At 48.5% G+C, this 26,825-nt stretch overlaps 1 protein-coding gene across 1 annotated transcript in view; it reads left to right on the top strand.

Annotated features, from left to right (window-relative positions):
* Positions 1-26,825, top strand: part of IQSEC3 (IQ motif and Sec7 domain ArfGEF 3) — a 99,762-nt gene that overhangs the window by 62,792 nt on the left and 10,145 nt on the right. Inside the window, exons 5-11 of the mRNA XM_016142634.2 lie at positions 1,976-2,137; positions 15,792-15,914; positions 16,434-16,600; positions 20,357-20,496; positions 21,697-21,822; positions 23,783-23,882; positions 24,018-24,179. Coding sequence (XP_015998120.2) covers positions 1,976-2,137; positions 15,792-15,914; positions 16,434-16,600; positions 20,357-20,496; positions 21,697-21,822; positions 23,783-23,882; positions 24,018-24,179 — 980 coding nt within the window. The remainder of the gene's footprint in view (positions 1-1,975; positions 2,138-15,791; positions 15,915-16,433; positions 16,601-20,356; positions 20,497-21,696; positions 21,823-23,782; positions 23,883-24,017; positions 24,180-26,825) is intronic.

Genomic DNA, 26,825 nt, shown 5'->3' with positions numbered 1-26,825 from the left:
CGGGACCTACACTGATAGGTTCGCAGAGTGCCAGGTGATTTAGCAACATCATCCCAGTGTCCTCCCAGATGTCGTTTGTGCCGCGCCTTTTCTCGAGATACTGTGTCCACATACACATTTTAGTTTTAATCGTTATTAATTTATTTTAAGAAGGATTAGGGACAGAATAACATTTCGAACCCATGCTTTCGCCACTGCTTACGATGAAGCCAGGGTTTGAAAAGTGAGAAAACTTAAAAGAAAATATAGCATTAAGTAAATAATAGTACAGGTAGTATGAGGATTGAGCAGAAATCCATAGTATATGAAGTTAGAGAAACAGCAGTGCTGTGGGGTTGATGAAGAGGAGAAACAGGCAGAGAGCAAAGGAGGTGAATTAAAATGGAGGAGGGATGGGGTGGGACAAAAGGAAGAGACCTACTGTAAGGAGGACATGTAGAAAGCAGAAGAGGTTCAATAAAAGAAAGGGGGCGAGAGGGAGACAGGAAGAAAGTGTGAAGCTAGCAGAGATGGAATACAAAGAGAATAGGAGAATGGAAGGAGGGAAACGAGTGACCGCCATAGCCCAGAGCCCCCAAGCGGACCTTTCCTTGCAACCAGAATGCATACAACCAGTGGTAAGCAGAGGGCACACGCATGCCCCTCCCAGGGAAATTTCGAGTATATGAGGCACTGATCTCCGGCCTCCAAGCATCCCTTTCTTCGTATCCCTGAGCTAGGAAACACAATGTCCCTCCTGCCCGCATCCATGTTATTTATTGAGTGCCACACACAGTAACTACCAAGGTGAGTAAGACACATCTCCTGGTCTCAAGAAGCTTATAACCTAGGGAGATTAACTATTGTTCATATAGCATTTGCAATCTTCCCAGCAATATCAAAGATAACATTATTATGCCATTTTACAGAAGAGGAAACAGGCTCACACAAATAAGGTGGGTTGCGCACTGTGAAACAACTAGTAAGCGGCAGACTTCGGTGAACCTAAATTTGTCTGACTCCCAATCCACCGCTCTTTCTTTTGCATCAAGCTGCCCTCCTGGGGAGCGCAGCCCCAACCTGACACATCCATGACGTCACTTTGGCATGCACATGAATGCTCACACATACTTGGATCCCTTGAGACACTGGTTCTCAAACTGTTTATAGGGAAGGACCAGTTTGGGTTTTTACCCAATACACTGTGGGCCGATATTTTTGGAAAATACAATAAAAATGAACTGCTAGAAAAACAATCACATGCTTGGTTGTCCTGAAAATGTCAAAGTGCTGTTTTAAAAGGTTCTAAATGCTTATCCTCTATTTCTGTACTCATCTTCTCCTGGACCAGTAAGAAACAGTTTAGGGAGCAGCATGAATTTGCAGACCACACTGTGAGCACATTTGCCTTAAGACACAGCACCCACACTGACACCCAGACCCACACCCACACATGGAGACGCTATGTAAAAGAGAAAGTAAATGCCATAGAGTAAGATTCTTGTGTGGTCCCCATTGACAAGGAAAGGGGGTTGTGGGGAAGATCTCACCTCTGTTTCTTAATCTCATCCTCTCCAGATTCTGGGGTGGGTATTGCCTATAAACAATAGGATACAGGCAGAAAGGACCTTGGGGACCTGTTGGCAGGCCTTAGAGACCTCAGGGTAAGATCCAGTGGGAGTGAGACAGGAAGAAAGAAGGGACACCTCTTCATCTGCTCTGGAATTCACTTGGCTTGGCCATACTTCCCCTTCCCTGCTTCCTGCCTTCCACTATCTTCATTACCGTGTGGGGAAGTTTAAGAGAGTGAGGTTCTGGTAAAAGATGCTTTCCATAGGAACCCTCTGCAGTGGAAGAAATCCTGGCATTTTCTAGAAATTCTTTTCAAGGACCTCCAGGCACTTTTATGGGTTCCATGGGATGGAAGAAAGGAAGAAGTCATGGATGGCATTGGCTCACTCTCTGCTCCTTCTCCCACCTTTGCCTGCACCCCCAGAAACCCAGACAAGGGCATCCAGTTCTTGATTTCCCGAGGCTTCATCCCTGACACCCCCATCGGAGTGGCCCATTTCCTGCTCCAGCGTAAAGGCCTCAGCCGGCAGATGATTGGAGAGTTCCTGGGCAACAGCAAGAAGCAGTTCAACCGAGATGTGCTGGAGTAAGTGTCCAGCCCTCCGGGCTCCCCTCCCCCTCTTTCTATTTAACCCTTCCCCCTCAGTCCCAGAATCTCCTAGGAGTGTAAGGACCTCAGTTGGGGAAGGACTCAGGGAAAGGAGAGCGACCTCTGAAATCTTGGCCATTTCCCAGAAATCCTCACTCCAGTCCTAGCAGCTTCCTGATTGGCCCCAGGAACTAGAATCCCCATGGCCTTTAGCCAGTCACTGCATCTCGACCAGCCTCCGTTTTCCCTCGAAAGTCATTCATTTATTGAGCACCTGTGTATGGGGCCCCACTGATATAGGAATTGTCAAGAGAGAAAAAAAAGCCTCCATCTCTGTCACCCTCAGGGGTAAGAGAAGGAACCTGTCAGTGCTGGGGCCGTCTCCGCCTGGTGAAGAGCCGGCCTCTCCCTGCCACCTGTCCATCCTCCAGACCCTCCACAAGTGTCTGCCTATCCACAACTGCACAGGCTCGTTCTCATATTGGTGGAGGCGAACATAAGGCAGAAAGAAGAAGGGGTTAGACTGAGAGTTTTAGAGCAAGATAATACTATGATTCCACAAAGATAGATTGACCCCTGAACTCATGGCAAAGGAAATTGTTTTAAAGGCTATTAGATAGGGATACTGAGGGGCCTGGCTGCCTTTGCAAATGCTCAGCTTTGCCGGTGTGTACAGGCTAGTGTCTTCACACTCACTCCCCATCTGGAGCAGCAGGGTGGGGTGGCATTATGTGGGGCCTGAGGAGCAGGGCCTTGGAGTCGCCCCTTCTCTGACATAGAGGAGATGAGGCCCTGGGAGGTCTGCTGCAGGCCCCTTCCACTCTCCCGATGTTCCTTTATTTTTCCACTAGGTCCCCTAGGCTCAGCTGTTCCCGAAGGCCACCATTCTGTAGGGAGCCGCCCCACTTCTCTTCCCCTTTCTCCTTGGGCACGGTCAGCAGAAGGGTTTCCCCAGGGGTCCTGGGAGAAACTCTCCTTTTTGTCTTTGTTCTTGGAGCAGCAAGGGCCTGCTACAGAGGGCAGGGAGCTCCTGATCAAGGATTTGGAAGTGTGAGAGTCACCCAGCCTAACTGGCTAGGTTGTTGATGTCCCTGGAGTGGGAGCTCGGAGACCTGGCTTCATTTAAAGATCAGTGTCTTTGTTGCTGTTTCTTTGGACAAGTCACTGCCCTTTGGGTCTGCTTGTCCACGTGTAGAGCAGGGATGTAGGATTATGTGGGATGGACCAGTTGTTGGAATCCCTGTCACATTCCTAAATTCACTGATAGGGTGGTTGTCTGAGTACAGTTAGCAGAGTGCGGGCTTGGATCCATCTGAGAGACCTCGAAATCCCTGGATGACCCTCAGTTAGCAGAACCCAGTTCCTGCCTCTGACTCTCGGTGGCTTTGGACAATTTGCTGTCTCTCCAAGAACTGACAGTTGAGATGCTCTGAGTGTCTCGCAAAGGAAAGTAAACAAGATAAACATACAACTTTTCTCTTTCACCCTCCTTTCTTCTCACCCTGCCTCTGGTTCTCTTTTCCCTTTACCACCACCCCTGCCGTGTGGGATGCCCTGAAGAAATGATAGAAAGAGGAGAAAGATCAAGTTTTCCAGGCTCCTTCTTTTCCCTGTTTTTCCTCCATCTGTTTCACCTCTGAGGCCTTTTCATTAGCTTTTATCCCCTTTACATTCTGTAGGAGGGTGAGTGGAGGTACAGTATGTACCCTCTTGCTTCATTCTTTCAGACTGCTTCACACTCCCTGGGTGACCCTGCTTTGTCTCTGTGCTTTGGGGACAGGAGTGACTGCTTCACTTACAAGCCCTGATTGTCTGCTCTGTTCTCCTCTGCCTCCCCAGTCCCCATGTTGCCTGGCCCTGGAATTCCGACCTGCCAGAGCCACATTGACCTGGCAGGAGTGCTGGGAACACACGGTTTTTCTTCAGCCCAGGTCGTGCTGAGCGGCACAATGAAAACTAATTGCCGTCTTCCCTAGGAGACTGAGTGTGTGGGCTGGATACTCTGGTCAGATGCAGCCTGTGCTGGGAGGGGAGCTAGGCTGGGGACTGAGCCAGTGGCTGAGGTAAGGTCAGGCCGCGGATGGGGAGGCAGTGTGGTGGGATCGGAGATGTGGCTAGACCTGAGAGAAAGGCCCCACCTCTGAACCCAGCTCTGCTCCTAATGTGCTGTGTAGCTTTTGCAAGTCACCTCTCTAGGCCTTAGTTTCCTCATCTGTGAAGCACAAGGGTTGGACTCTGTGATCTCAGAGGGCACTCCAACTCCTGTAAATCTATCATCTTTCCCATTCCTCAGTGCATTTGTGGCACACTGACATCATGAGAATCATCTGCCCTAAACATGAAGGCTAGGCTTTGTCATCCTGCCAGAGCGTCCTGCAGAGGCTCCAGGGTGGTGATGGAGTTCATGGGAGAACAAGATGACTACCCATCATTCATTCAGTAAACACTGAGTGCCTTCAGTGTATTGGGAATGGGGCTGAGCTGGCTTTCCTTTGTGTATATGTAGGATGGGAGGAGGAGTAGGCGGGCCTCATGGCCTCAGGGAACTTACAGGCCCTGGTGTCAACTGGAAGAGAAGAATGGAGAAGCATAGAAAGGGAGGCATGGGGGCTGAGGAAGCTCCAGCAGGTAATGTGGGTTTAGGGAGGGCCCAGTACAGAGCTGAGCCCCGAGACTGCCCCCGGTGAATGCCTTGGTCCCTTGTGCTTTACTCTGCAGCCATGCAGGCCCTGGGCTCTGAGGTCCGGGCACATTCAGTCTCCCTGCACACAACAGCTCCACAGAAGGGCCCCCTCTTCCCCCAGGTCAACGGTTTGCTAACTGCCTGGTTTGTCTCCTGCAAAGTGCCAGGAGAAAGAAGATGGAGAAGCAGAAAGAGACAGGCAGTAGCAGGGGAGTCAGACGCTGGTGGTTTTTGGCATTTTCCTGCCACTCAAGCCAACCGTTCTGGAATCTTTCAGGATCTTCTGCCGCTTCCTTACTCCCACCAGAGAAAACACACAATAGCAGAGTCACCAGGTGCCATTTTACCCAGGCCTGGAAGCCTTCATTGGGATTCTACACGGATTCCCTGCCCCCGCCTGGTGACATTCAGCAAGTCGCATCCGTTCTTTACAAAGCTGTTTGCTGAATAAAAGGGCATAAATCACCCATCCCCTTGGAGACTGAGACAACCCAAGCCACAGCACTCTCCAAGAAGCAGCCAGACAGGAAAGGGAGAGACCAAAAGCCTCTGCATAGGGAAAGGGGGGGGGGACCCCCCAACTCTTGTGCCTGTGGGGGACAGGAAGAGGGGCCTAGCAGAATCCTTTTCAGTGCTGACCAATGTCTGAGCATCTTAGGTGCTGTGACATTTGCCTCCAGAATCAGGCCCTTGGCGCTCTTAGTTAGAAGCTGACCTCTCTATCCCTTTTGTCCTACTTCCATAGAAGACACACTCCAAAAAGGAATGTATTCAACCAGCCTTTGTTTAAATAATAATAGAAGGCATTCTGAGCTCAAAGGGCTATGCTCATTCCTGTTTATTGGAAAGGGTTTTGTTTTTGTTTTTGTTTTTGTTTTTGTTTTTTTAAGGAGAAGACAGCCTCAATTTCCTCATTTATCAAATGGGAACAATAGTACCTACCTCAAATGAATTAAATTTTTAAATGTATATAAAGTGCTTAACTCGGCACCTGACATTTAGTACGGTTTAAAAAAAAAAAAAAGTTAGCTACTTCTATTATTATTTTTCCCACTTGAGAGCATGAGGCATTAAACATTAAACACACCACCACCCCCGCCCTGCCCAAGCCAAGGAAACCTCAGACTCTGCAGGTCTGGTTTGAGATAGTCTACTCCCAGGACAAGAACTTGTGGAGTTCTGGGGAAGGAAGGGAGCTCATTCAGGGACCATGCAGTACTCTGAGGAAGTCTTCTCAATGCTGAGGAGAGAAGGGTGGTGGCCAGCTCGGTAGCAGAAGCCAAACAGCAGTGAGGATTAAGATCCTTTGGGGCTGGAAGCTTCTCCCTCTCAGTTTTCACATGGCTGGGAAATTTGGCTCTGCTCTATTTCCTTTCTGAAATGTTCGCTTCAGCAGGTTTGAAGGCCAGTGGATGGGGGAGTGTTCCATGCTGGCTATGAGCATCCTCTTGTTTGGCCTGGGTAATCTTTCCCAATGTGAATCTCATACATGTGGAGGGCATCGGTATCTGTCATTTCCACAGGCAGCACAAAGAACAGCTTTGGGGTTGAGATGCCAGAAGAAAGTTTCCTGGGTATTTCTTTTCTCACTGTGTCTGCTCCATTCTTTGTTAGATATTGGAGTTTGACATTTTAGTCAGATTTCATTATTTCATTTCCATAGAAATGTGTTGGTCAGAGTGTAACAGATTTGTTCTTCTTAGGGGACATTCAGAAATGAAGACAGATTGTCTGTCACACTCAACAGGCTGGAAAGCTCTGGCCTTTCATCACTGGGGAGAAATTCTTTGAGAACATCCTGCCCATTGTGCCGGGCATAACCTCAGAACAGTTACTTATTCCTGAGGAATTCCACAAGGAGGAGGAGGGCGCAGGGGCCTGGACAGACCCTTAAGGGTCTGAAGGAAGGTGGAAATAGGCCTGGGGCAATAACCTAGGGATTATTTCCATTGCTCTGAAAACTTGATGTTGCCACCACCCAGAGGAGTGGAAGGAGGGGGTTTCTTCTATAAATCATGTCTTGGGGGTTTATGGGATTGAACTCTTACCTCTCCAGTGCCCTTCCCCCATGCTGAACACCCACTCCCCATCCCACCCCACACACAGATAGACAAGAGATTCCCTTTAACAGTAAAGAGTTGTGAGTGTTTAAGACCCACTTACCTAAGATCTTGGGACTCCAAGGGTGGAGTGAACTGGTCCAGAGTTGAGACTCCCTTTGGTTTGGTCACATTATCACATGAATTGGGCTTATACACAAAAATGAACAAATCTATCACCCAATCCATGTGTGATATTCAGGATTAGCTGAAACTGGCCACTCTTTGAAATGGGACTTTAGGAGGGGCTTCCTGGGAATTATACTCTCCTGGGGTTTTTCAGGAGGGCCATCTGTGAAACGATAATGACAACTAACGTGTATGTACCAAGAATTTACTGTGTGCCAGCAGGCACTCTTCCAAGACCCATACATGCAAAAATCTCATTTATCTTCACAGCAACTCTGTGAGGTGAATACTGTTAGTCTATGCCCAATGAAGGAACTGAGGAACAGATTGCTTCGGTAGCTTGCCCACAATAACAAAGGTAATATGACTGAGATCTGAGGCCAGGCAGAACGGTTCTATAACCTGAGCCCTTAACCCTACACCATCCTGCCTCTATGCTTCCCTCAAAAGAAGTGTGGTCTGAATGCCTTTATAGTTCCTGTCAGACCCAGGTGTGAATCGTGGCACCAGAAGACCCCTTGGATGGTCAGCTAGTCTAGCCCTCTCATTTTACCCAGACAGAAACTGAGGCTCAGAGAGAAGAAATGACTAGCCCCCTGGCCAGTGGCAGAAAAGTTGAACAGAATCAGGTACTATCCCTTGACTCACCTTTGTTTGCTATGCTCTGAGCCTCTCACCTGAGAAGAAAGCAGAGCCAAGAAACTGATTCATAAATCTCAAGAAGTCTGAGTTAGATTGTTTCCTTTCTCTGAGATATGTATATTTTAACAGAGTCAATGGATGAATGTCTAATGGTGTAATTTCAGGCAGGGTTAATTGGCGATGAGGGAAACGGTCTTACTACTTTTTCTAGAGGGAACTTCAAGTCCACTTACTCACCTGGTATGTCAGTTCACACTTGGTCTCCAGGTACATAATGAAAACTATCTTTGTTAAGCACTGTTATATACTAGGAACTTTATATACATTGTCTCCTCGAAAACTCATAACTACTCTGCCCATTAAATGTTATAGGTGTTAGCTCCATTCTACAGATGGGGAAAGTGAGGCAGCGGGGGACTTGAATTGATAAGCTAAATGATAGAAACAAGATTCATACCCAAGGGCACCTGACGCCAAAGGCCTGATTTCTCATTCCACCCACTGTGATTGATGTAGAGTAGCGGTTCTCAGGGTGTGGTCCACGGAACAGCAGTAGCAGCCCCTGGAAACTTGTTAGCAATATTAATTCTCAGGTTCCACCCAAGACCCACCGAATCAGAAACTCTGGGGGCAGCAATCTGTGTGTTAATAAGCCTTCCAGGTGATTCTGATGCTCGCTCGAGTTTGAGATGCGCTGGCAAATGGATGCTGCCAGGCCCAGCAAAAGGAAAATCCTCTCAGGCATCCACGTTGACTTCTAATGTGTTTGGGTAGTTTAAACTGAGTTCTTTTGGTTCGTGCATCCTCAAGATGTTACTGGCAGGAATCTCCTCTGAGGACCCCTCAAAAGAGGTTTTCTCTATCCTCATGTCATCGCCAGGAACACTGACATGCATCAGCCTCCTTCTGCTCTATTTTCTTAGCCACGTTGCACTTTTCCAAAAAGCCTTGACCTTTGTTGGGCACGTTACGAGTTCCGACTAACAAAAATAACTCTCTGGCGGATGAGGATATTTTTAATTGAATTGTATGAGCCAAGAACCGCAGAAATAAAACCAGGGTTCCTACATCCCGTGGTAGTGGGCGGTTTCATTTTCCACCCTCATCCTGAAACCTGGGCTCAAGTCTCCAACAGGAGCACAAGTCCCACGTCTACCGTGCACACACCTCTTCCTGGCCTTGGCCTAAACCTCACCTTCCAGCTATTTGCTGTCTCTTCCAGCCAATTAGAAATCCCTGCTGATGTCATTACCTAGTTTCAGCTCCCAGCCAGGTCCTTTGTCTGCCAGACAGTGTCTTGCTATTATAAAAAAAAAAAAAAAAAAAAAGTTGAGATGATGAAATTCATTTTGAACACAGATTATTTTGATCTCACTATAACACAAACTGATTCCATGCACAGATCAGTGTTAAGCCATTTTATGCAAGACTGTACCTGTTTATGCAAGAAGCAGAGAACATCTGTGCTGCTGTTTCCCCACCTTTGTGAAGCGCTTGCTGCAGCCCCTGCAGACACCCACAGGAAAGAGGAAAGAAAGGCTGAGCAGAAGCCGCACCACACCACTCGTGACTCACTCGCCCATCGGCGGCACCTGCTGAGGCAGGTCCAGACATGCTGGGTTGGAAGCTGTCTAATCATCCCCAGTTTGCCCGGATCTAATCATTCACTTGCATGTGCAGCTGAAGGAAGAGGGATGCATCTGCACTCCACACTGTCAAGCTGCCCGTGGTCTGGAATCCACAAGGCCACTTCCCTGGCAACTTGTCCAGGTCTCAGGATCAGCTCCAGATGATCTTGCAGAGCAGGCCAGTGGGCCCCACAATCCTGGGCCACTAGGCTCCTTCCCCAGCTGACCATGTTGCTCACAGTCACATTCATTCACTTGGTCTCTCACTCATTCATTCATCCTACAAACATTTATTGAATTCATATATAGGCCAAGGATGCAGAGATAAAAAGAACTGCCTCTTCCCAAAGGAGTCTGTATCCTAGTGGGATGAGAGGCAGGTAAATGTCAGAGTGTGGGACACTACTCCAATGGTAGGCAGAAGGTATGTCCAAGGTTCAGTGGAGGTCGAGGAAGACTCCCAGAGAGACTGACAACTAAACAGAGACCTGCAAGGTTGGGATTGGGGAGCAAGAAGAAAGCAGAATTGTGTGGCAACATGGTGGCCAGTGATGGCCTTGATAAAGCTGTGGGGACATGTTAGTGAGACTGCAGGAGGGGAGCCAGTGTGCCGAAGGGCAGCAGAAGCTAGGAAGCTAATAGGGCCTGGTTGGCTTTGCTGAGGAACTCAGGTTTTCTACAAGGAATGTGGGAAGCTCTTGAAAAAATATAAGAGGAGTGAGTGACAGAACCAAATGGGTTTCCTAGAAGGATTGTTCTGGAAGATGATTTGGAGGCAGGAAGGCTGTTCAGGAAGCTGTTGCAGCCACATCATGGAGAGAAATGATGCCCTAAACCTCAGCAGCAGTCTCATGGAGAATAGAAGTCAGAGGAGCCCAGAGTCATGGAGAAGCAGCAGGGCCCGGTGACCGGGGCAGGAGGAGAACAGAGGTGGCCAGATGACAGTGGACAGCCTCCTAAGCTGCTGGGACTTGAGAGCACTCTTTGCCTATGAATATGTTTGTGTTTCAGGTCCACTACAGTGATTTGTGCAAATTATACTAAATAAATGTACACCTATTTTCAGTTTAGTTGGGGAGGGAGATGCTGAGTTTTGAGACATTTAATCTGAAGAGTTCCTTAAACGAGACATTGGTCAATATTTACTAAAAACAAATTAAAATATTAAATACTGGTTAAAACATAAAATATAGGCAACTTGACTTCTCTGCAAGAGATGCTAGCACAACCAATGGTCATGTGACTATTGCCTATGATCTCCAGACCGGAACACCCAGACGAATTCAACAGGGAGAACTCAGAAGTGGACTGGTTAAGTTCGGTCAAATGCTTAGAGTTGCTAGTTTACATAAGCCTTTCACATTCATCAACACCATTACTTAACATGGTCTTTTATAAACAATATAGATTAATTAAAAGGAAAATTAACTCGTTAGTAACTAATAATAAAATAATAAGGGTGAACTCGTAGAAAGAGATAAATACAAGAGTTGTCAGCATGTAGTCAGAATTTAGAGCCATTGGAATGGGCAGAGCTGCCTAGAGAAAAGTTGTTAAGAGGGAGAGGGGGCCTAGTGGCCAGCCCTAAGTTAGCAGTCCAGAGGAGACCTGTGATAGAGGAGGGGCACCTCCAGAGACGAAAGAGTAATCTAGGGGAGGGTGGGGTGATGGAAGCAAAAGAGAGGAGAGGTTTTTTGTTGTTGTTGTTGTTGTTGTTTTCAGGTGAGGCAACCCCTGGTTGACCTCACATATTACAATCCCTTATTTATTTTTATTTTTTATGCCTATAGCACTTGGTCTTCCTAGGTGGTCTCCCATCCAAGTACTAACCAGGCCCTGCCCTGCTTAGCTTCCAAGATCAGACAGGATTTTAGGAAGAGAGTGATTAACCACATAGATGCTACCAAGAGGCTGGTGGTACAAGGACAGAAGTTGTTGCCATTGGACTTGGCAACATGGCGACCAGTGGTGGCCTTGATAAGAGAAGTTTTAACGGAATAGTGGGGGTAGATGCTTGGCTGGAGCAGGTTGAAAAGCGAATGGAATTGAGAAAGGGGAGATAGCATGCTAGGGATGCTAGGGATGACTTCTAGCTCTAAAGAGGAGTGGAGAAGAGAAGTGGTTACTAGAGAGCAAAGAAGGATCAAGGCAGGATTTTAATTTGTAACATAGAAAAGACAAGAATGTAGGTGCTAATGAGAATGATTTATTAGAGGGGAAAGAACTGACACTCTATGAAAGGACATCTCAAACTTAATGTGTCCAAAACTGAAGTCTCTATCTCTTCCCCAGCATCTGTGTCTACCCCATCACTGACTCACCTTGAAAAATGAGCCCCAGGCCCCCAGGTGCTCAAGCCAGAGCCCTGAGACTCATTGTTGACTCCGTTTCCTCACTGCTCACATTCCCTCCATCACCTAGTCCCATCCGTTCTTCCTCTAAGATGGCCCTCAGATCGTTCATTCAGTGCTTCCGCCTTTGCCCAAGCCCCGTCATCTCTAACTTGTATCTTCGCAGTAACACCCTAACTTCATTCAGGGCCTCCTACTTCATTCTTATTCCCTGCCCGCCTTTTTCCATTCATTCTCTCCCCAACAGCCAGAGTTGCCTTCTTAAAACACACTGGATTGTATCACTCCTCCGATCATACCCTTCTGTTGTCTCCCACCGTATCCAGGATAAACTCCAAAGCCTTCCTTGTGACTCACGGAGCTCTGACTAGTCAAGCCGCTGCCCACCTCCCCAACCCCACGGCCTGCCATTCTTCATTCTCTCCTTTACTCTGCATTGCAGCTTCATTGACCCTTTCTAGGTCCTTGAAAGTTCTTTCCCACCACAGGGCCTTGGTATGTACTTTCCCCTCTGCCTGAAAACTCTCGTCCACTCCTCCTCTTCCTTTGGTCAGCTCCTACTCATCTTTCAAGCCTCAGCTCAAATGTCAAATCCCCAAAGAGGCCTTTCTGAACACACTAATAAGAACTACATCTCCTTTGTCTTCTCATGGAACCCTGTCTTTTGCCTACGTAGGACTCATCACAATTATAATGAAATCATTGTTTTTAACTCTGTGTTTAATGGTCATTTCTCTCATCAGGACAGGGTATGGGTTTGTATTGTTTGCACTTATACCAGGTTCTTAGCACAGCTTCTTGCACACAGAAGGCACTCAATTCATGTTTGTTGGAAGGAAGGAAGGAAGGAAGGAAGGAAGGAAGGAAGGAAGGAAGGAAGGAAGGAAAGGAGGGAGGGAGGGAGGGAGGGAAAGAGGACAGAAGGGAGGGCAAGCAAAAAGCAGAAGGTAGGAAATCAAGGGTTTGGTCCCTTGTTGCGGGCTCTGTGTGCCTGGGAGTCAGCATTCTCCACAAGCTCTCCAGGCTTTTCTCAAAATTGAAAACAAATGGCTGAGCTTAATGCAAGGGTAGGAGATGGATCTGGCCCAAGTAGAGGCTTTTAAAATGTGAGTCCAGAAATTCTATTTGGTAGGTCTAGGGTGGGGTTCTGGGTTCTACATTTTAACAAGCCTCCTCACAGCTCTTCTCTGGGGTCCTCGAAGATATGAGATGTAGAGACTCTCCTGCCCTACTGCCCACAGACCTAAAAGTCCTCCCCTTGCTCACAGCTGTGTTGATTAATTCAGCTCTCCGCCTTCTGTGGGATGGCGTTTCCACCCGGCTGCATCTCCCGTCCCAGTCCTTGACTCGCAGGCTCTGGGCTCATTACGGGAGCTTTTAGCCACAGCCCCGAGCGTGAGCGTGAGCAGGCTACGTGTCACCTGAGTGAAGGGCTGGAAACTAGGCCATCATGCTTGGTCGAGCAGATCCCACCCTCTCCCAGCTGCTCCACCGCCTCCTTCTGTCACCTGCCTACAGCACCCGGGCATTCGGGCACCACTGCCATCACTGTGGAATGAAGCCTGGTCCAGAGCACTGAGGCAGCGGGTGCATGCCCGGAGGGACACTGATGAGGGGTGCAGGGTCCAAGACCTCAGGGTTCAGGGGCCCGAAGGGAGAGGGCAGGGGCCAGGTAGGGAGTAGGTAGACTAGTAGGGGCAAGTCATGGGCAGCAGCTGGACACCAGAGCAGGGGAACCAGGGACCATTCTGGGGTCCACCAGGAGGCATGCCTCTTGATCAGGGTTGTGCCGGCTGGGATTCATTGCCTGTGCCCTTGGCCTTGCAAGACTCAGACTGGGGGTCCCTGGGGTGAGAGGCTGCAATGTGCTCCCCCAAATCCACCTCATTCCACATCCGGGCCCACCCGGTCCGGGTTTTGGTGTTCTCGCCCCTCATCGCCCCTGTGGTCTTCTCTTTCTTGTTTCTCTCCGCGCCTCCCCCACCCAGCCCCTTTTTGTTGGTCTGTCTCTCTTCTCTTTCACTCTCTTTGTCTCTTTCCCTCTTTCTCTCTCGCTTGAGTCTCTGAGTCCTCTGTGTCTCTCACTGTCTTTGAGTCTCTGTCTTTTCCCTCTCTACCTCTCCTGTCTCACTGGCTCAAGAAGACCACACTGGTTCACCTCCTCTGGACAGGTAGCATCTTTGCATGGCTCAGTCGTGCCAGATCCGTAAGTCCTAACTGGGCTGAGCTAAGGGGACACGCAGATATGGGCCCCATGAAGCTGATCTCAGAGCTCACATTCCACTAAAGAGGGGTTTGGGGAGGAGGTGGCAAGAACTGCCAAGAAAGCCAGCTAAACCTACAGGCCCCTACTACCCAGCTGTCCACCTCAGATGTTCAGACACTGACATTGCCAATTCTCCTGTTTGGGCCAGATTCTTGCCTCCGCCTCCCAGCCCCAGCCTCTCACTCACTCACTATCCAGATGGATAAGCCTAAGAGATGGCTGGGTTTGACCAGACCTAGGATAGGCTCCTAGCCTAAAGATGGCCATTCTCCCTGCCCTTACAGGTATGGGGGGAGAAGAGTCCCTACCAACCCTTCCCTCTCTAGGAGTCTCCAGTGATGCTCTCCCCGCTTGGTTCACCTGAAAGGAGTGGGGGAGGCAGAGCCCATGGACCACCAGGCCCATGACCACCACAATATGGGTGTCTTCCCTTGCATTCTCCTAAAAATTGACAACAGAGCCAGCGTTGAGTCGGGATTTCTGCACAGGCAGCAGGCCCAGCATAGGAGCGGGAATGATGGCAGAAGTGGGGCCTACTCAGGGGCCCCATGTTTCCCGAGTCCCTCAGTGTGCTGGGCCCTTCGTGGGCTGGCAGGCACGCAGTGAACAGGCCACTGATGCCTGGGGTCATGATGCTGTGTCAGAGTCTTCAGGGGTCGTGGGAGCAGAGAGGGAGCTGCTCATCCCCAGGGGCAGAAGGGGCTGGGTATAAAATGACCAGGAGAGAGGAGATGGGAATAAAGCGTGGGTGCAAAAAGGGGAAGAAGGAGAGCTTTGTTGGCCCATGTGATTCTCAGTAAGAATTAGGTCTGCAACTTTGCTGGGCCAAGATTCTTGCCTCACTACTCACACCTCTGGGAACAGGCACCCCAAAGGAGGGTAAGGCAGGATGAGGCGGGGGCTGGAAGGGTCCCGGCCCCAGATCCTATGGAAGGGTGGGCCTCCAGGAGCAGGCCAAGCCAGAAAAATGAGACTGCCTAATGGGGGTGACTGGCATGTTCCCCCATCTCTTCCTCCCCCCACACACTGAAGGGAGACATTCAAAGGCAAACTCTCCAGGGTTAGAGGTGGCATTTCAGAGGTGTAAGTGCTTTTAGGGAGCAGGATTCTAACCTCCTCCCTTCTCAGAAGAAGATACTGAGGCTCCAAGAGGTGAGTCTGTGACCCAAAGTCATGAAAAATTCAGTGGTTAACCCAGGCCCAGAATTTGGTAGCGTTTTTCACATTGCCCTCTCCCATGTTAAGCAGATTCGTCGTTTTCTCTCAATAGCCACAGATTCCCCTGAGAGCTGGGGCTCCTTGGCTGCAAAAGATCTGGGAGGGCAGTAGAGGAGAGTCCATCACCTAGAAACCAAAATGGGACCAGGAAAGGGAAGCTAGGGAGACGTGCAGGCTCCTAACAGGTCTTTGAAAGGATAGAAGAGTAAATTGTATTTATGCACATCTTAAACCTTTGTTTGACTCTGAGATGCTCCGAGGTTGGGAAGAAAGAAATTGGGCTTTGCAGGTTTAGCCTGCTCTTAGCTCCTTGGCTTCGAGCAACCAGCTAGCCTCTCTGGGCCTCAGGTTCTTAGCTGTGAACTAGAGACAACAGTCAGCCATCTGCCTCACAGGTCTTTGCGTTAGAAGAGAGCTATGAGAAAGGGTCTCTTAGGCTATTGAAGGGAGACCCCTGGTGGGTGAGTAAGGCCTGGGAGGCAGGAGCCGGTCCCCTAATTGGCCCCAGGGATCAAAAGTCCCTCCCTTCCCCGCTCCAGCCAGCAGTGGCCTGCCCCCTACTCCTCAGCTCCAGTGAGTTGAAGGAAGTTTGGGAGCCGACCTTCCCTCATGCCCCTTCTCCTACCTGCCCTCAGCTGCGTGGTAGACGAGATGGACTTCTCCAGCTCGGAGCTGGACGAGGCCCTGCGTAAGTTCCAGGCTCACATCCGTGTTCAGGGGGAAGCCCAGAAGGTGGAGCGGCTCATAGAGGCCTTCAGGTAGGACCCACTCCTGCAGCCTCCTCCCTTCAGATGCCCCGAGACACATACCTGGGGCATGGGGAAGCCTGGATAGGAAAGCAGACCTGCTGTGGGCCTGAGGGATGCTGGAGGGTCCTCCAGGGGCCGGGAGAAGCCCTCCTACTGAGGCCAGAGGAGTGGGCTGCATAGAGAGGAGGGAAGGAAAGGAAAAAGAACTCCTCAAGCTCTCCAAGCTGAAGTAGCACTGGGTCCTCAGGTGGACTGCATGCATCTCATTCATCCCTGTCAATGAGCAAATCTTTACTGAGCATCTGTGTAAGGCTGGTGCCACAGGGGATCCATGGTGTGTGACACCTGCCCTGTTTCCTCATTGGGGAAGAGGACCATGCTGTGGGGCAGATCAACAGGTGTTGGGGGCAACCTCCCAGGACCTAAAGCCTTCAGAGAGCAAGTATACCACCTCCCACAAGCGCCCCATTGCTGGAACTGGAGAGGGTGGGGAGGGGCATCAGCTTCTACTCTGTGTCCCCCACACAGCCAGCGCTACTGCATGTGCAACCCCGAGGTGGTGCAGCAGTTCCATAACCCTGACACCATCTTCATCCTGGCCTTCGCCATCATCCTCCTCAACACCGATATGTACAGCCCCAACATTAAGCCTGACCGGAAGATGATGCTGGAGGACTTCATTCGAAACCTGCGAGGTGAGGAGTGGGGGCAGGAGGGGCGAGGCCTCTGCTTGGGCCCATTCTGGTCAGTGTTAATTCTGGGTTCTGTGAGTCTGAACCCAATTATATATTGTCAATCCAGAGTCCAAGGGCACTAGACACTGCTCTCTGGGCCTGGTCACAGTGGCAGCCTGGGAAAGTTGCTTGCATGCCAGGCATTTGGGGAGTTTCCAAGAGCTGCTGCCACTGCCCTGCACCAAGCGGCAAGGGCCTTTGGGCAATGCCCCTTGCCCTACTTGGAATGTCCTCCACTGGTTGACCTATAGGCCCCTGGCACCACGGCTGCTGCCCAGGTGGTACCAGCCCTTCCCACTTCACAGCTTATGAGGGCTTTTAGGTCTTGGGTCCACTTAAGTCAGCCTTGCAGATAACTTTTGGCATCTACCAGCCAAGTCCTTCATATAGTACATCACCTGACAGGGATCAAAGGAAGCTGGCAGGGTGTGATATTTTTTTATTTTTTAGCATTTAAAAAATAAAAGCTATACATGAACATAATTTAATAAAATCAAATAATTCTACAAGGCCTACCACAAAAAATTAGTCTCTGCGCCTCTCATTATCCTCCTTCCTTAGAGACAACTACTTCCAACTTTTTTTGCTCTTTATTGTATGTCCTCTATATCGCTAAATAACATGCTTCTGCTTCTTCTTTTTTCCTATTCCTTTTTATTGGTATAAAAATACATGCTGTAAGGTGGATAAACCTGAGAACTCGATGAATGTTTATGTTTATATCCACCTGTATAATCCACCTTCCCCAATCCATCTCCCCTAAAGTCACATTGCAGCCCCATGCTTAACAGTATAGTTGTAGCATCATTTTTGTAACATCAGTGTTTATGTAATTAAGACTAGGTAAACAAAATCCAAAGCTGTTTTGAAGTGCATAGTGATTATAAACCCTTTCTATTTCTATTTTCCTTGGAGCGAATATTCGTGTTCTTGGTCTATTTGCTGCCATTAATTCACCTCCAGCCCCTCTACCCTAAGTGCCAAGATCCTCTCAACACATTGAGCCCTGGGAGGTATACCGTGAGTTTCATCTTCTTGGAGCTGTCTCTCCCACAGACTCCAGTTCTGCTCTGATCTGTACAGCTGCACAGCTGTCACCCTGGTATCTCCCTCTAACGTCGTCTGGGGATCTCCTTGCTCCTGCGTTAGATTCCTACATTTCATAGTCTTCTCTTTGAGAGAGAAAAAGTACACTTCCTTTTGCCAGAAAAAAAAGGTACACTGGAGGCAAATGTTTTGAGAACTCGTGTGTCTGAACATTATCCTTTTCTATCTTCACTCTTGATTGGCAGTTTGGCTGGGAATAGGATTTCAGATTGCAAACACTGAAATCAGAATTTTGAAGTCATTGCTCCATTGTCTTTTAGCTGTCAATGCTGAAGAATGCTCTGTCATTGCAATTCCGGACCTTTTACTATTACTTTTTCTTGCTCTCTCTGAAAATTTATAGTTTCTTCTCTTTGTCCTTTGTGTTCTGAATTTTCATGATGATATGCCTTGTTATGATTCTTTTTTCTTCTGGCGTACTAGGCACTGGGTTGGTCCTTCAGTCTAGAAACACAAGTCCTCCAGTCGTGGGAAGTTTTCTAATATTTTGTCTGTTCATTTCCCCCTTCCATTTTTTCTGTGCTCTCTTTCTGAAACTCCAGTTATTCAGATATTAGATCTCCTAGTGTGATCCTCCAATTTTTAAAATTTTCTATCTGCCATCTTTGTCTTCTTTTTGACTTTCTTGACACTGTCCCTCAGCTTTATCTTTCAAGTCTCCTACTAAGTTTTTCATTTCTGTTGTCATTTTTTTTTTCATTTTCAGTAATTCTTTTGTTCTCTAAATGTTCCTCTTTTACAGCATTTTATTCTTGCTTTGTAGATGCAATATCTTATTTTGTATCCCTGATGATATTAATATGTTTTTATTTGTTTGTTTATTTTAGCGTTTTCCTGTTTGCCTCTATTTCTGTGGCTTCCTTTTTTTCATTTCTCCCATACTTTTTTCTCTTTCATTTTATAGACTTTTACATGATGAAAATTTGTTGTCCACTAAATGGCTCATACCCTGTGAGTATGGATGGGGCTTGCTGACGGTAGGCTTTCTCATAGGGTGCTTTAGTAGAGCTGTTTCATCAGGGGGCCCCTACTGCAGTATCTTTAGATGTTTTCTCTTGTGCTGGTTGATTCCCTAGAAGAGAAATGTCCAATCTGTTCCCTAGAGGGTATGAGTTTGGTAGCCAACATTCTGAGATCTTTGTGGGTAAACAGAGTTGAGAGGTCTCTTAATACATAGACATCAGCTCCATCCCCTAGTTTTCAGCATAGATTCGCACCTCTGCCTGGGTTTGGGGGTCTCCCAGCCCAGAGTTTCTAGTTCATCACTTCCAGAGGATTAACCCCTACCATTCTGCTGGAGTAGAGGAAAGGATAGGGAAATCTAAATGCTTTCTTTACTGATTTTCGACCTATTTCCCTGTTTCCAGTCCACATTCTCATTCATTCTGAGGGATCCCCCGTTGCCACTAATTCCAGAGCCCTTTCGTGGTTCTGTAGTGGGTCGAGTGGCTTCTGACCTCTCTGTTGGCTTCAGTGTCCACTCTTCAGTTTGCTAACCCATCCACTCACTGATCCATTTTCCAGGCCTCTTCCCCTGTTCTCTTTGTCCTCGTGGGTATAGCCCCTCTTAAAAATTCCTTTTTATCAGGGTATTTGGAAAGAGCAAGTGTGCAGCATGCTGTCTTTAACTGGGAGTCTCTATGTATTCAGACTTGATCCCTGCTTCTTTTCGCCTTTAGCCTGATTTCTTTCAGGCCCCCAGGGGTGCTGCATGACTCATTTGCCTACCTGTAAGAACCAAGTACAAACGTGAAAGAAACAGGGTCAGTACAAAGAGTTACTCATAGAATGTGAATGTCCTCTCAGTCATTAGGAAATTCCTTTGAGGATGCTTGCCAAAGGTGCCTTATTCTCAATTTTCCCCTTTTATCAAAGAAACATATAGTTATTAAAGAAAGATTTAGAAAAAGTAGACATTTTTATTACCTATGCTTCTGCTTCCAAAGAAATTTGTTTTCATACTGGTGTATTTTCTCCCAGTAATTTTTGTTACCAGAGTTTTATTATTACTATGAAGTAGGAGGTGGGTAGAGAGTCTCCCTACCTGCACTGCCACAGGGGACAACACTCCACTGAACCTCTAACTCCCACCACACTCCCAGTGAAGGGAAAGTCGTGTCACCTTGTCAATAACTAATCACTGAGGACCATGTTCCCTAGTGGAAGTGGGGAGGGGCGAGAGCGCGAATATTCGAAAGAGAACAAGACAGAACCTTGGACTTCGAGATGCTCTAATAGCAGGGGTTGGGGGAGGTTAGACACACACACAGAGGGCAAGAGAACTGCAGCAGCAAAGGCGCATAGCAGGAACATGGAGGCCGTATTTAGAGCTGAGAAAAGAGGCCTGGGAGGTGGGAGTAGAGGCTCTGGTTATGGACCAGCAGAAGACGAAGCTGGAAATATGTGTCAGGGCCATGTTTTAGTAGTTCTGGTGCCTGGCTAGGGAGTTTGTCCTTAATTTAGTGGCTATGAGTACCAGCCATTGAAGGCTTTGGAACAGGGACAGGGCAAAATCAAGGCCACCCTTTAGGAGCATCAGTCTGGTAGGGGGCTTCCCCTCTTTGGCTCCAGACCTCTGACACCTCCCCCACCTCCCTTTCCACACTCTAGGTGTGGATGATGGCGCCGACATCCCCAGGGAGCTTGTAGTAGGCATCTACGAAAGGATACAGCAGAAGGAGCTCAAGTCCAATGAGGACCATGTCACGTATGTCACCAAGGTGGAGAAGTCCATCGTGGGCATGAAGACAGTAAGTGCGCACTACAGAACAGGACTAACCCCGTGGGGGTCACTTCCTTCCTCTCTTGTGGCTGCTGAGCCCTCACCATCTCCTATCTTTTTATTTCTTTCTTCCTGACTGGTGGGCTTTCCTCCTATTCTCCTCCAAGCCTTTCAAAAACACCTTTCTATTACTTGTCCACCTAAGAGTTACCAAGTCCCTATGTTGTACCGTGCACTGCACCCTCTTTTTTCCCTCGCCTAAATTCCTCATTGCCTCTTGCTCCTAGCTACTACAGCAGGAGAGACTAAGGGGAGATGTTGGGAAACGCTACCCAGTGCTCTAGGGTTGAAGCATCTGGATGGCCAGATAGGGAGGTTTAGGATGGGATGAATACTGAGTGTTCCTGGATGGTCCTGCTGAACAGAAGACAGGAAGTAGGCTCAAGCAGGCTCTAGACTATGGTGTCTTAAACCATTGGGATGCCCCTTAGTTGTGACCTGTCTCACAGGCACTATGTTCCAAGTTTGCAATGATTTTTAAGATGAGTGTTCTTTATAGTTTACTCCTCTACTTATATGTCAGCAGAGGCTCTTTATACCGTAAAGGATGTGGGGAGGGTTCTGGGATCCATCTCCAGATCTTCCTCCCTGAGTTGCTGACTCAGGGGCAGTTTGGGGACGTCATCTGAGGCTGTGCACTGGCCCCTCTGTCGAGTCTGTGCAGGGTGGCCCTTTCTGCCCACAGCCTGTATGGCTGAGGTTTTAGCGTTTGTCTGTTTTACAGATACCACTGGTACTAGATTGTTTTACAACCTGGAGCAGATTCGAGGTGTCCCTGTTATCTCCTCCCTCTTGTACACTTGTGTTTAGGTGTGTAGCAGAGAAAGGGGTCGGGGGCTATCTGGCAGGCCACACCCTGGGATGCGGAGTTCCCTCAGCAAGGTCTTCGAGGGAAACAGGTTGACAGCAACCAGATGTGCACGGTCTGAGAGCGCTGCCAGCTGTCTTTCCACATGCTTTTATCTCCTCATTTACTCCGGCATAATGATGAGCCCTTCTCCCCAAGCCTTGCTCCCTAAGAAGCGTGATGAAGGGGAGAGAGCCCCAGTGAGGAGAGAAGGTTTGGGTGCTTTGGGCCTCCATCTGCTCTTCTGGGAGTTGGGTGCTGTGGGGTGGGGAGGGCCGTGAGCTCTGGGGCTTCTCCTTCTGAGCGCGTGTCTCATTCCAGGTGCTGTCAGTGCCCCATCGCCGCCTAGTCTGCTGCAGCCGGCTCTTTGAGGTGACAGACGTGAACAAGCTGCAGAAGCAGGCCGCACATCAGAGGGAGGTGTTTCTCTTCAACGACCTGCTGGTGGTGAGTGGATGAGTCAGTTGGCTGAGGTGGGCTGAGGTGCTCGCTGCCCGGCTCAGGCTTAGCGGGACCCTGAACAGGGGTAGCAGTAGGGAGGGGCCTGCCCAGATTTCGCACCAAATACTGTCTACTTAGTGGCTGATTTACCTTTTTCACAGTACTTTCACATCATGGGATATGAGGTAGCTCAGGCAAATAGAGTCAGTCTTACTTTATAAGTTACAAAACGAAGCAGAGAGAGGTTAAATTATCTGTTCATGGTTCCACAGTCACAGTGGACATGAACTAGACACCAGATCCCCCTCCTCTCCGGTGTTATAGGAAACCTGGGGCACGGAGGGTACAGAGATGTGCCTCATGCTCCACAGCTGGGCGTGGGGGGAGAGTCCCTGGGCCTGGGGGCGATGCTTGGGAGGGGTACGTGTGTACGTGTGCGTGTGCATGTGCACGCACAAACATCTATGTGAGACTCATTCTTTGCTCTTTGAAAATAGATATCCATTCCACAAATGTTTAATGAGTATCTGCTGTGTACCAGCCGTTGTTCTAAGTGCCGGGAAACAGTGATGAACAGGATTTGGTGTCTGTCTTTTCTTCGTATCCCACATCCTTTCTATCCATGAGTCGTATTGGCACAGCCTCTAAAATTATCCCAAATATAATGATCCCAAACCAAGGAACATTCCACAGAGCCAGGAGTGATCCTTTCAGAGTGCAGATCAGGCCTGTCTGCCACGATGACCCTACTCTGGCTTCCTGTGCAGGAGGAGGAAGTCCTGCCTCCCTGCTTAGGGACCTCCAGGACCTCTGGCGTCATTCCCTCACTCCTCTCCTTGGCTGCACTGGCACCCTGCCCCCCAAGCTGCTTCCCGTGGGCCAGGCTCATTCCATCTAAGGCCATTGTTCTTGCTGCTCCTTCTCCTTGAAACACTCCTCCTCACCCCCTACCCACTTTTGCCCTATTGCCTTCCTCTCTTCATTAGGATCTCAATTCAAACATCACCTCCTCTCACAGGCCCTCCCTGTCCACCTAGCAAGGGAGACTACCCAGTCACTGTCTAATCCTTACCCTATTTCATTTGCTTCAAAACACTTCTCAGTTCTGGAAATTACCTTATTTATCCATTTCTTCACTTTGTTTTGTTTGTTTGTTTCTTATGCTTTATCTACCCCGATGGTCTTCTTCCACTATAGCATAAGCACCCTGAGGGCAGGACCCTCTCTGTCTCCCATTCTCCTGTATTCTCAGGTCCAGCTCATAGAAGGTGCTGAAGAAATATTTACGTGTTGAGCTACTGGCTGATGGAGCCTTCATTCTAGAAGGGGAGGAAGATAAAAAAAAGAATTGAGAAAACAAGATAATATCAAATTGAGAGGAAGGTGCTATGAAGACAATAAAACAGGATGATAGCATAGAGAGCGACTGGTGTTAAAGCTGACTTTTTTGTTTATTTTGTTTTTGTTTGTTTTTTAGATAGGATGGTCAAGGAAGAAATTAGCATCTGAGTCAAGATCTAAGTAATGAGAGTAACCCAGTCACGTAAAAAGCTGTAGTGAGAGTTGTGGAAAGGGAATAGCACGTGCAAAGGGCCTGCAGTGGACGGAGCCTGCTCTGTTCAAGCTGTGGCTTATGTCTTGAGCATCAGCCAGAGTAAGCCAGGGATGAGACCAGGCGGGGCAGGAAGAGTGGCTTTGCTTCTTCTAAGTGCAGTGGGAGTAGCTACTGGAGGGTTTTATGCAGTTAAACAAACAAAAAACCAGTTTGATACAGTGAATACACACGTGTGTGCATATTCATGTATCTGTATGTGTGTGAACGTATCCTAAGTATGTAAGTGTGAACGAGTATGCAAGTATCTGTGTGTTTGCTGCATGTTCACATTTGCCCCTGGGAGTTCATGCATCCAGGTGTGTACAACCATGTGATCACCCACCAGTGCATCTCTCTCTCTCTCTCGGACAGATTCTCAAACTTTGCCCAAAGAAGAAGAGCTCCTGCACTTACACCTTCTGCAAGTCGGTTGGCCTGCTGGGCATGCAGTTTCACCTTTTTGAGAATGAATGTGAGTCTCAGTGGGACTTGGAGATGTGGCGGAGGGTGGTTGGGGGAAGTTGAGGGCTATAGGGAAGGGGCAACTATGGCTCCAGCCTCACCTGCTGCTGCTCACGGCCTGTGGGGCCTGGGATCTGGTTTCCAGATTACTCTCATGGCATCACCCTGGTGACCTCACTCTCGGGCTCCGAGAAGAAGCAGGTGCTGCATTTCTGTGCCCTGGGCTCAGACGAGATGCAGAAGTTTGTGGAGGACCTGAAGGAGTCCATTGCGGAGGTGACAGAGCTGGAGCAGATCCGGATAGAGTGTAAGACATGGTGTTTCCCAGCCTTTCTGAGGTGGTTGAAGGGGAGGGTAGACCAGCTCCCAGTTGCTGATAGACAGACACAACTCTGACTCTTTCTCCCACTTTGGAGTGCGTGTGGGGTGAACCAAGGACCCTCCTGCCATCCCAAGCCCTCCCCTTCCCCTAGCCCACTGCGCCATCATGGTCCTGTGTGGGTACTCTGCTCGTTGTATTTCTTCTCAAAGTGAGGTAGACCAGAGCATGCACACGTGTGTGCACACCTAGCCAAGCCATGACACTGCCTGTGGGCACCTTGGAACAGAGACCTCCACTGTGTTTGACCAAGACAATTGAGCAAGCCAACCAAGGCAGGCATGCAGACCAAGCAGGTCTGGGCCCACGCACTTCTCTCTCACCAAGCTGCCTTGTACAGCCCCTTCCCCTGGACCCGGTCCAAGTTCACATATGACATCTGGTTGCCTCATTTCTTTCATCTCTTTCAGTTTTGAATAGTAGCCCCCTCGTACTTCATTTTTCATAACTTTTTTTCTGAAGAGCCCAGGCTGGATTTCTGTCTATCCCTCATGTTACCGTGGCCTTTCTGTTCCTCTAAGGAATGCCTTGATTCTTGATTGTTCCAATTCAGGCATGTTAGAAAATACATGGGTCTCTTCATATGTCTGGGTGGTTTATCGGTTGCTTTTCAGTTTAAGAGCAGTGATGACCTGCAGCCTCTGCCCATTTGCAAGCTTCTACTGCTTAAGCACTTTAATGCTCCAGTTAGCCAATTAAATAAGAATGGATTCAGAAAGTAAAACAGAAAATAAAAGTAGACTTCAGGCCTGCCTTATATGGCCACTTAGTTGAAAATGTATTTCTGAATTCATGTAAATCCATTAGGCAACAGGAAAGGCAGTGGGAGTTTTTGAGCCAGTATGACAGTGGTGCTTTTTAAGCAGCATTTTGGGTCACCTACTCTGCGCTAGGCAGTTTGTTTATACTCCGCTAATCTTCACAGTGATGCTGCAAAGTAGGTCCATTGTCCCCATTGGACAGATAAGACTCAGAGAAGTTAAGGGCTATGTCCAAGGTCATACACAGCAGAAGAAGAGGAGCTGAAATTCGCATTTAAGTCTGATTTCAAGATTCATTTGGTTTCCATTCTGAGAGTGAGGGAAGAGGCTTTGTTGATAGTTTCCGAAGAAAACAAATAATCAGGTTAAAACAAAACCCACTAGAACACTCTGTATAACAGGTAACTGGGTAAAGGGGGCATGTAAATTCCCTTTCTGCACTCAATAGACCTACGTGAGTTCGGCAGTATAACAAACAGAGTCTTTTCAAGGGCCGGGCTGCATGCTCAGAGATGCCGCCTCGGCTGTTGATCTTGAACATTCTCAAGGACACACCCTGAAATGGGTTCAGTTCTCTCATTGTCAAAATGTCACATGTGGCTCCACACAGCCCAAGGGAGCCATAGTGGGCCAGTGGGCACCAGTATTGCTGGAAGAGACACCCTTTCCTCCATCAGCTTGTGAGTAGCACATCATATCGCTCCCCAAAGTACAAAGGAGTAGATATTGCCAGAATCTGTATGTCAAGAAGTGAATATCCTCTCTATCTAGAGCAGCGGTCCCCAACCTTTTTGGCACCAGGAACTGGTGCTCCTGTGAGGATCTAATGCCTGATGATCTGAGGTGGAGCTGAGGCAGTGATGCTAGTGCTGGGGGTGGCTGCAAATACAGATGAAGCTTCGCTCGTTGTGTGGCCTGGTTCCTAACAGGCTATGGACCAGTGCAAGTCTGTGGCCCAGGGCTTGGGGACCCCTGGTCTAGAGTGTAGGGGAGCAGGGAGGGAGGCTCACGTCTGACTCGTATTCTTCAGATGGAGAGAAAAGGAAGGAGCAGCTGAGGAAAGATACAGGGCTGGTCAGGGAGGCAGGGACAAAGGAGAAAATGCAAATCAGCAACAGCTACCATTTATTGAGTGCTGATTGTGAGCTCCAGGCTGAATGCTGAACCTATTGTGTTATTTAATTCTTGCCACAACTTTCCATCAGGTGAGTAGCATTATCCCTATTTTACAAATAAGGAAACTGAGTTTAACAGACCTTAAGGAAGTTTTCTAGGTTTACCCAGTCAGTGACAAAACAAGATTTGCATCCAGGTTTCTTGGACTCCTTGGGCGTAATTAGGATGCTGGTTCCTCCAGAACCAAGAAAGCCCCTCTGCGGGGAGAGGGATGACTCTTATTTCTGTACGAGTACTTCCTATTGATTGATGGTGTGATTCAGGCAATCAGGATAAATTGTTTTAGTTTGGGGGTTTGCAGTCTGGTGTCCCTGGATTATAGACAACCAGAGAGGCAGAAAATGGGGCCCAGGAGAGTAGCTTTAATAAAGGAACTTGAGTTTTGTCTCCTGGAAAAGAGACACTGAAGGAGTGATTTAATAATGACTGTCAAATCTCCGAGGATGGTAGCTGGCAGTTCTCTAGCAGCACCGAGACAACAACAAAAAGGAACAGGTTTATAGTCTAGTGAGAAATTCAAGTTGAGGACCGAGACAGATGCCCTGGCTGCACGGGCAGTGCAGCACCGATAGCCCCTCCGGCACGTGGGATCTCCTTCTGGGGGGAGCTCTGGTCGCCCTGTGGCAGTGCAGCGGTC

This window comes from Rousettus aegyptiacus, unplaced genomic scaffold (genome assembly GCF_014176215.1).
Source record: "Rousettus aegyptiacus isolate mRouAeg1 unplaced genomic scaffold, mRouAeg1.p scaffold_m13_p_2, whole genome shotgun sequence".
Lineage (NCBI taxonomy): Eukaryota > Metazoa > Chordata > Mammalia > Chiroptera > Pteropodidae > Rousettus > Rousettus aegyptiacus.
Note: the sequence above shows the minus strand (reverse complement) of the source record. Positions and strands in the feature narration are given on the sequence as shown.